Source organism: Protomyctophum bolini (genome assembly GCF_963924005.1).
Source record: "Protomyctophum bolini genome assembly, chromosome: 3".
Taxonomy (NCBI): domain Eukaryota; kingdom Metazoa; phylum Chordata; class Actinopteri; order Myctophiformes; family Myctophidae; genus Protomyctophum; species Protomyctophum bolini.
In genome coordinates, this window is record NC_137864.1 from 23,241,703 (window position 1) to 23,252,226 (window position 10,524).

General features: G+C 41.5%; 1 protein-coding gene across 1 annotated transcript; it reads left to right on the forward strand.

Moving 5' to 3' along the window:
• Positions 1 to 3,253: 3,253 nt before the first annotated feature.
• fgg (fibrinogen gamma chain) lies at positions 3,254 to 9,379 on the forward strand (the record flags this gene model as incomplete). Its single annotated transcript, XM_080758960.1, has 9 exons — positions 3,254 to 3,316; positions 3,550 to 3,600; positions 4,101 to 4,287; positions 4,433 to 4,517; positions 5,178 to 5,308; positions 5,783 to 5,916; positions 6,988 to 7,172; positions 8,036 to 8,313; positions 9,195 to 9,379. The coding sequence occupies 9 exons, from the start codon at positions 3,254 to 3,256 to the stop codon at positions 9,377 to 9,379; spliced, it is 1,299 nt and encodes a 432-aa protein (XP_080615086.1).
• Between the last annotated feature and the right edge of the window lie 1,145 nt (positions 9,380 to 10,524).

Below are 10,524 nucleotides of genomic sequence, written 5' to 3' on the forward strand. Positions count from 1 at the left end.
GTGTTGCTGTAGCTGTAGCTCACATTAGGCGTTATCTCATGGGAGCTTTATTGAGCTATTGTATCTCTCTCTCAAGAATGATACATTGCACACTTAATGGTGTGTATAATTCCTGTGGTGTCGGGAGACGATTAGCTAATATATATTTTTTCCCTTCCCGCGGAAAGGAAGTGATGAGTGCATTGACCCACTGACTGCATGTCTGACCCTAAACAGTAAACCAAGCAAAACCATGGAGACAGTAGACTGAAATCATTCTCCCTTGTATGGGCGGAAAAAGCACCCAAAACTTTTTTTTTCAAAGGTTTTCAAACTTGATCAAAAATAGCTCAACTGCAAGCTCATGTCATGTGTTGAGAGCTTGCAGATCTGCTATTTTTTGAATATCAGAAGTATAAAATAGGGCTTCATGGCTAATGTATATGTTTTGTAATAATGACAATACAAGTAACTTGGAACTAAAGCTGTGAAATAATTGTAGTGGACTAAAAAGCAACTGCATTAGATTAATAGAATTATAAAGTATAAAGTACTGAAAACTGGAACTACTCAAAATTATAGGCTACTTAAGTACAGTTGCTTACTTACTTACTTACTTACTTTTATTACTTATGCCTATCGCTCCTTTTCATGGAGCATAGGCCGTTGACTACAGTTCGCCAGCATCCTCTATCCTGGGCCTTTTCCAGCTGTCAGTCCACACTGCTTGATGTCAGTGTCAAGGTCCCTGCGCCAGGTGTTCTTCGGCCTCCCTCTCTTTCTTGTGCCTTGTACTTAAGTACAGTAGACTAGAGTAAATGTACTTAGTTACTTTTTACACTACAACCAGAAAGGTCGGTATAGGTCAGGCTGGAGGAAACACGTTTCTGTCAAGTACGCCACATGTAGGAGAGTGAATGTACTCCCATCTGATGGCACAAAGCCATCAAGACTGTTTTGTGCCATTTCGCAACCTCCTTTCATAGTTAAATCCCTTGAGAACAGGCCAGTAGTACCTGCCTGGGCAGTGGGCACACACTGTTGCACTTTGAACGTTGTTTCATTGCAGTGGTGAGGGATAAGTATTCAAATTCGTAAAAGTACCAAAAAGTGCTATATTCAAAAGTTTTGTTGAGTAAAAGTACACAAATATCAACATATACTTACTGTACCAAAAGTGCTCCAGTTTTTCAGAATTTGTGAAACGTATAAAAAAATGCAGATATACAAGATCACAATATGTCGCATTGTGACACGTTGTGAACTCGTAGATCAGCTATTTTTGAATAGACGGTATAAAATACAGCCTAATTGGTTAATGTATGTTCTGTCAGTCTACAAAGTAACGTGTGTAACTAAATAACATGTAGTATTTGCCTCTGAGATGTAGTAAAATTGACATAGGCTACTCAAGTAATGTAAAAGTGCCACTGTTTCACAGCCAGTATATCACGCCACCGTAACAGGAGTCAGGCACAATGTGTTTTTAATAAACCACATTGTTTATTAAAAACAAATACATTTCTACATCCAACAGGATGGAAAAGTGATGGCTCCATTGACCCCCTGACCTTTTCACCCTATAACCTTACCTTACAGTAGACAGACATAATTCTCCCTTGAAGTATATATGAAAAGCTTTCCAACTGCATTGGCCTATGAGCGATCGGTCATGCCCAGGGAAATGTGTCTCACGGGACACCATAAACAATGATAGTTTAACCCTGTAAAACTAACCGTTGACTGGTTATTTGGCATTTTTACCTATAGTGTAAACATAACATTTGATTGTTTGATATAGTCCAACATCTCAGAAAGAAATGACGCAGTACAATGGCACAGAGTCAAGCAGAGAACAGTTATTGTTTTGTTGCCGTCTGTTCCTCACTAAAATCCCCTCCAAACAGCTTAGCGATCAGTGCTTGCATGAGCTCCCAGCTTGCTGCACTTAAAAACCTTTGGCATTCTGCTGCATTTAGAACAATCATCAAGTTCAAGAATAGAATAATAAGCTCTGCTATGAGCTTCACACTGAGTGTTTCTTGTTTGACTACTACTACACCACCTTGAATGAATGTTGGCACACCTCTGGCAGTTCTTTGAGTTTTATACAAAATTTGGTCTCACCAAATTACCCTGGAGAGCATCCATGAACGATAATGAGTGTCACAGAGTTCTCTACAGCAGTTGTTCTCAATCTTTTTAAGCCGCAGCTCCCCCACCTAAAAAAAAAGGAAAAAAACACACTTTGCTTTGTTTTTGATATTTTTTAGAGGTATAGGCAACAAAGTCTTATGCACAGGCTAGAGGTATAAGAATGATCTTAAAATATTAATTGTCACTTTAGAAATGTGCAGATAACCCTGATTACTTTACACACACACACACACACACACACACACACACACACACACACACACACACACACACACACACACACACACACACACACACACACACACACACACACACACACCCTCTGGGCGTCCCAACCCACAGTTTGGGAAATATTGGGAAATATTATTAGTATTATTATTTTACATTGTGGCTGTTTCTACTTTTACTTAAGTAAAATCAAATCTCAGTAGTCTTCTATCACTGGGTCACATGGTTACATTTAAATTGTAGGCTCTCAAAAGTAGCTGGTCCAAAGAGGCATCATGCCCACTAGTGGTTATGTGAATAACTGCAGCCAAAGACCCAGATGGATGGTTGTTGTAATCTTTTCTTTGCTGGAGATTACTATCATGTCATCAACTCTGACCTTTTTTTTGGACCACCACACTCTGACTCATGGTGTGTTACCCGTTCAAATCATGTAATAGAAATAACGGTGATGGGTCGCATCACAGCCTTCATCAGTGTTCTCTTCCCTCAAGGTAAAGGATTTCATCAATCATTTAAATAACATAATAAAATAAATAAACATAATAAGCCTTAATTTGATTAATGCTATAGGAGTCTCAGTAGAAGACTCATTGACTCTGCCGGTCATCAAATTAGAGCATAAATATTTGTCCTTATACCATAAATGTACATGTAATATTGTGGACAACAAAACATGTTTGTACGGTATATTTGGGAAATGATCAACAAACGGGGACATTTGAGTCATAACTGTGAGTCAGACGGTGTGTGTGTTGTTTACACGTGCAGTCCTTATCAGACATCGGAGCGAGGACCTTGGTCAGATAAATATACGGCAGTGGTCCGTCTTCTCCTCATTCTCCATAAAGGACCCCACATCACCACAGCGGCGGCACCTGACACAACCATGGCTCCTACACTTCTACACAGAGCAGTGGGACTTCTCTTACTGCTGTCCCTCTCGTCCGTTGTAAGTGATCTTAGAGGGGGATATGACTTAAACTCACTATCACGCAGTGTTATACCGGATTCTCAATTAATCGATTGACCTACGTGAGCAAGATTAATTTGGTTATTCGTTTTATACATGTCCGTTTGTATATATTCTTTCTGTTAATTGCCCAGCGCATATTTTATTTCTTTGTCATTCAAAGCGTTTTACAAGCAACAGGAATCTAATTCTAAACTGTTTCTCCCCCACAGGAAATGAGAGGAGACAGTGCAGCGGATGCATGCACACCAGACGACAGATTTGTAAGAATCTTTTGATATTATTATACAATATGTTACTATATTTTTGTTGACTTTGAACACACTTTTATTATTATTCCCAAAAGGAAACATTTGTTGATTACGTAATTTACGTCATCATTATTATTATTTCTAAAGGAGTCAAGTGGAATATTTTGGCAACTATGAAGTATGGATGTAAATAGCCTGCCATTATATCAACAGCACAATACATGTGTTTTTTTGTGTCTTTAGCCTTAATTTTATATTTTTTATGGAGGGACAGACCGTAGGCTGACAGGAAATGGGGAGAGAGATGGGGGGGGGGGAGACATGCAGTAAAGGCCGTCGGGATCGGGAGTCGAACCCGCGGCACACTGCCAGACTGGATTGCCAGCCAAGGTGCCTGGACCGTGAGCCACGGCCAAGGCCTCAATACATGGTTTTATTGACATCTGACAGTCATGAGTTCATAATAGGTATGAAAGCATAATGCTTAAACATAATCTCTGTCTGTATTTTAGGGGAAGTATTGTCCCACGACATGCGGCATATCGGACTACCTGTTCACGTATCAGCCATCGGTAGACCATGACCTGGAGGAGATGCTAGACGAGCTGGACAGAATTGCCAACCTGACGCAGGAGGCAGAGGAGAAGGTGGTTTATATGAAAGACTCTGCCACGTCAGCCCAGAAGAGCTCCCAAGGAGGTGAACACGATGGTTTTGGACAGAAATGGTTTTCGGCGCAAAACTCTTCCTTTTACGGTTTATAATTACAGTTGAATATTGTGAACCTTAAGTGTGTGTCTACTGTACTCGTACTGAAGCAGATTGTTGCTATCATGTCCTCCAGACACTTACATCAAACGCTCATCCAGCATGTTGGCCGACGTCCTTCGCTTTGAGAAGACAATCATCACTCAGGAAACGCAAATGTAGTAAGTTCTCAAACATTGAAATTAAGCCCCGATCTTCATGTACTTCAAAAGACAGAACAATAAGTCTAACTATGTGGTAGTTCACATTAAAACCCCTCAACAAACTGTGTTATATTAGGATTAGTTTTTACCAGAATATCCCACTTAAGTTGAAATACTGTTAAATGGCACAGTACATAGCCTACTGGCTACTGACTGCAGACCGTCACCATTTTGATATGAGTATGTCCTGTCAACCAAATCCATATTCAGCTATGTTCTCTAAAGTGGTGGTGACCGTCTTTTCTTTATCAGAAAACCCTCTGAAGGTTTACGAGGAAAACAAGTTTAAAACAAAGCAACTTCAATTGAATCTCCTCCTGATTGTGACATAAACTACTCTGAGATAGTAGAGTCAGTTGAAACTTTTAAGACCTGAGGCTGATTCTACAAATTCCTTCTAAATTAGTAGTTCTCACACTTCTCAAAAATAGCAGATGTACAAGCTCACAGTGCATCTTTTTTTGTATTTTTGAATAGCCAATGCTAAAACCTAGAATGACACAGATGCTTTCCCGGTTTTAATGCGTTAATGTGTTTGGGAATGGACTACTAAACTACATTCTTTCACCGAATATGACCACAGTATAACGGGTGTATTTTTGTTTTTTTTGTAACCAGTGAACTTCAGAATCAGATAACAACCAATGAGAGGCGGATGGCTGACCTCCAACAGATGACTCTGCAGTTGGAACAGAGATGTGACGAGCCATGCAAGGACTCTGTGGAGATCCAGCCCACCACGGGAACGGGTAAATAAACAGCATTTGTCCCCACTGTCCGTCCCCGTCCCCCGTCCCCCCCAGACACACCCCAGTTAACCACGGGTTGTCAGGTCCAGCGTTTTGTCCTTGTTGATTTAAGTTCAGACACAAATCGATAGCTGGCAGCCATGGGTACACTGAGTGGGCTGAGAGTGCTGCTGCTGTGTAGACCTGCTGTGAACAAACATGAAGTAATGTTCCTTTGTTTATCAAATTTGAATTATGTTCAGATGGATGGATGGATATTCTTGGTTTTGTGGTATTTCGTAAATGAACGCCCTACATGATCATACTACATACCATACTACAACAAAAGAGGCAGATCTGCAAGCTCAAACTCCGTTTCGAGCTAGCAGATCAGCTACTTTTGATACTTCTAAATTTGAATCCTGAAAAATAACAGTTTTGGACATATGCGGTTTACACCTGACAGAGACAATATATGAATGTATTGTTCCTCAGACTGTCAAGACATTGCCAACAAAGGAGCCACCAGCAGTGGGTTGTATTACGTGAAGCCCAATAGCGCCATGGATCAGTTCCTGGTCTACTGTGAGATCGACAACTATGGACGTGGTTTCACTGTCCTGCAGAGGGTAGGAAACACTTCATGTAAAAATAATGCTACTGTGTTGTCTATGCATACACTGTGTTTAGACTGTTTACCCACTTAAAGGAGTATAGTTCAGCTGAAAAATGATAGCCTTGACTTATTTTCGATCAATTACACACCCCATGAAGCCTTGAATTCATGGATTTTGTTTTTATGAATTATTTTGCTTTCCTGAGCCTATATTTGGATGACTGGGTGGCTGGTCAGTAGCAGAGACTCCACTGGTCATCAAATTAGGAATGCAACAAAAGCAAAAAACATATCCATGACTTCAAGGCTTCGTGGGGTGTGCAATTGACAGAAAATAAGTAACTTTTTGGGTGAACTACTCCATTAAACCCTACTATATGTTGACCTCCCTCCCTTGCCCTCTACACCAAATCTTCTTCGGCGATAATACGTGACCGAATGTAAGCCCCCAGAAGAGGGATGGGGTGCTTCAGTTACGTAAAAGTGTGTGTGTGTGTGTGTGTGTGTGTGTGTGTGTGTGTGTGTGTGTGTGTGTGTGTGTGTGTGTGTGTGTGTGTGCCAATCATATTACTTTGTGGCTATCACATTTAATGAGGCAAAACTGAACTTCCTGTTTGTAGCACTAGATAGATTGCTTATAAACATGATTTTAACCAGGACATTGTTATCTGGAAGATTCACTGACCACTGTAATGATGTTTCTAAATACAGAAGAACGAAATAGATGGATTAGATCCACTTGTCATCTTACTTTGACTTGTTGTGTCTTTGAGGGCTAAAAGCCATGACAGAAATATTGGTATGATATTGTATGAATAATAAGCAATGCCGTAACTGTCAGCTGGGAAAAAATATATATTTTGAGATTGGGGTCTGCAGACAAAAACATATAAACTTGGGGGTCCTTGACATGAAAAGGTTTGAGCACTACCGATATAGTAACATAAGTTTTTTCACAAACTGTTTTAGATTTAGAAGACATTTTTCAGCCATCAGGTCTGTATACTGGCCCTCACTGCATGGTGAAGAATGGCACATTTGAACATTGTGTGTGTCTCTCTCTCTCTGTGTCTCATGTCTACAGAGACGCGATGGAAGCGTGGACTTCCATAAGAACTGGATCCAGTACAAGGAGGGCTTCGGCTACCTCTCCCCCGACGACACCACAGAGTTCTGGCTCGGAAACGAGAAGGTCCACCAGCTCACTGTTGCCTCTAACATCCCCACCGTGCTGAGGATCGAGTTGGTCGACTGGGATGGCAACAAAAAGTATGTAAACCCCAACATGTCTTTGACATTTTGAGACAATATACAACTATTTTTGCTATATCAGGACTACAGTGAAGGCACGCAGTTCCCAATTCAGAGGCAAATTAATTCATGCTCACAACTTGTCACAATACAGGTTGTGCCTTTAGTTTAAAAAGCACTGCATCGGATTCCAGATTATGCAAGAGGAGGAGGAGAGCAAAGACCCATGAGACAAGGCAAACATAACCCTGTCAGGGTCCATTGTGGGCTAACTTGTAAAACAGATATATGTTGACTTGGCTAAAAGTTACGCTTGTGTGCCGATTTGACCGTCTGAGTTGGAGCAGGAGCAACGTACCTACTACCTTCCCAACTCAGTGGAGTCTGGGGGTTAAATTCCTCCACGGCGCCTCTGGCTTGGCCCGTCCAGGAGACCGGGCAACACAATTGGTCACTTTTGGCGAGTCCCAGTTCAAATATGATGCTTTTGGGGGGTCCCCCGTTCAAATATGATTATTTTTGGGGAGGTCCCCAGTTCAAATAATATTATTTTGGGGGTCACGGCCTGAAAAGGTTGAGAAACAATGGATTACATACCATATACACGTAGATACTGCCTTGGCTGCTGCTTCTTGTTGGAGGGCTGCGTCAACGGGGCCTCCATATCCTCGAGAGCCTCGACTTCCTAATGCATGTACATGAAGCAGAAGATCTCCACTTTTAAAATGGTAATTCTCAATGCGGTGCCAATGTGGTGCAGTAGAGGTGAGCAGTGAGAGGGACTGTAAACATAGGGGAGAATTTATGGGGGAGGGAAAAGCAACTATTGCTTGTGTGCCAAATCCACGCATCCAGTTCTAATCCCATGCGATCCTCAACAGGCATGCTGACTACGCAATGTTCAGGCTGGGGGCCGAGATAGACATGTACCGCCTGACCTACGCCTATTACTTCGGAGGTGACGCAGGGGACGCGTTCAACGGCTTCGACTTTGGAGACGACCCCAGTGACAAGTTCTTCACCTCCCACAACGGCATGCAGTTCAGCACCTTCGACAAGGATAACGACAAGTTTGACGGCAACTGTGCCCTCCAGGACGGCTCTGGATGGTGGATGAACAGGTGTCACGCTGCCCATCTCAACGGAAAGTACTACCAAGGTGAGACCAAAACATATGGTGAGACCAAACCTTATGGTTAGACCTAACATTATGGTTCGATCTAACCTTATGTTTAGACTATTGTCTCGCCTAACCAGACAACTATTCCACAATTTCCGAATGCTATATAGAGTCAGGAAGCTGTCACCTGTTCGTCATTTTCGTTCACGAAAATATATATTAAAATATCTTTACATTATTTATTTTTTAGTGCTGTTTATTATTGCCATTGCTGCTTTTGATTTATATTCGCATAGATTTGCGTGGCTGTAAAGATGAAGTGGCACTATATGGTATACACCAAACCTTATAGTTACACACACACAAAATCAATTCGGACGCTTTTCCACATGCATGCACTGTAGGCCTAGTGCTTTTTTTTGGTTCAAATGTCAGTCTAGCCAAATTGAAAAGGTCTCTACAAAACGCTGAATACAAATGTAATGCAAAATAGGTCTACTAATAGGTTTTCTTTCACATCTTGAGAGAATGAAACTTAACTTGGAAACACTTAGAAACTTTCACATGACTATAAATAATACAATTTAGGAAGGAAGGATATGGACCATTGAAAATGTGCCCTCGTGCCACAATTGGCTCACAGGGATGGACATGTACCACTGTTTCCCAAACAGTGGGTTGGGACCCATCTTTGGACCCCTTACATTTTTGGTAAATTGCTCCGTTTCCTACATTAAAATATGTGTTAGTTCAAAAGATTTAAAAGGGTTAACCCAATAAAAATGTAAGACAATTCCAAAGTTTTTCTAACGTATTTCACTAAATAATGTAAAATAAACGTCTTAATTTCTCTTTTAGGGTCTCTTGAGCTAAAAAGTTAACCCTGCTTCATATGGTAAAACCTCACTCTCTCCATCTAGGTGGAAGGTACACCGAGAAGGATGCGGGCGAGTTCGGCTACGACAATGGCATCATCTGGGTCACATGGCACAACCGCTGGTACTCCCTGAAGGAAACCACTATGAAGATCATCCCCATCAGCAGAATCACGGCGGGCAGCGGGCAGCAGGACAACCTCAAACAGTTTGGAGGATTAGGCATCTAGAACCATCAAACGTTCTTGTCTCAGATCACCCCTGTAAATAACTTTTTCATACAAGGCACCTGAATTACGTTGATACTTTATAGAACCTTATATTCATGTTTACAGTATGTACACAAGTCAATCTTTTCCCCTAAGATGTGTCACAAGGAGAACTTGAGAGAATAGTAGTTTCCATTATAACTTTATACTTTAACCACTTGAACCCCAGCATCCCTATTCAGGGGGGAATCTTCACCAAAAAAAAAAAAAAAAGAAACTCACAGCTTCTAAGTTTGTAGATCAGCTATTTTTGCGAGGAGATTTGGTTGTCCGTCTGACTAAGTCTAGAGGGTTTAAGTGGTTAAACTGAAGTGATATTGACGAATTCCAAATATTATCGTAAGTATTCTGGACTTCCCACTTTGAGAACGTCTGATCTAAAATATGGACCTTGCCTTGTTTTATTGTTTTATACAGGTGGCAAACTGAACTGTGGCTTGAACTGTTGGTGCACCTGACTATCTTGACCACTTAATCCCTATATGCTGTACTTTAGTAGACTGGGGGTATACCCCAGGGCTCCACTAGTACACTGGTCCACTAGTACACTGGTTCTTGACAAAGAAAATATCTGAGAACCACTGCACTAGTAATGTCCCAGTAGGCTACACCAAATCTCTTCATCGAACATCGCTGATCTACAAGCTCAAAGGCATGTACATCTGACATCTGCTATTTTCACCGAAGGTTCACCCCAGAATTGGGATGCCACGGTTCAAGTGGTTAGAAGCAGCATTTGCATCATATAGCACCCCTCCAATCAATCCCAGGGTGGTTGATTCCGTGCGATGTGTAAAATGTGCATCTTGTGTGCATTGTGAGATGTCTGCTCGCCACTGTCCTGTCAGCCTCAAGATGTCGTCTTTAACCCCCTTCACAAATGTTTTGACCTCTAAATAAATGTCTCTTCTTTATCTAAACATGTTTTGTCTTTGATTAGAAATCGGTTATGATAGATACACAGACAGACAGACAGACAGACAGACAGACAGACAGACAGACAGACAGACAGACAGACAGACAGACAGACAGACAGACACACACACACACACGCACACGCACACGCACACGCACACGCACACGCACACGCACACACACACACACAC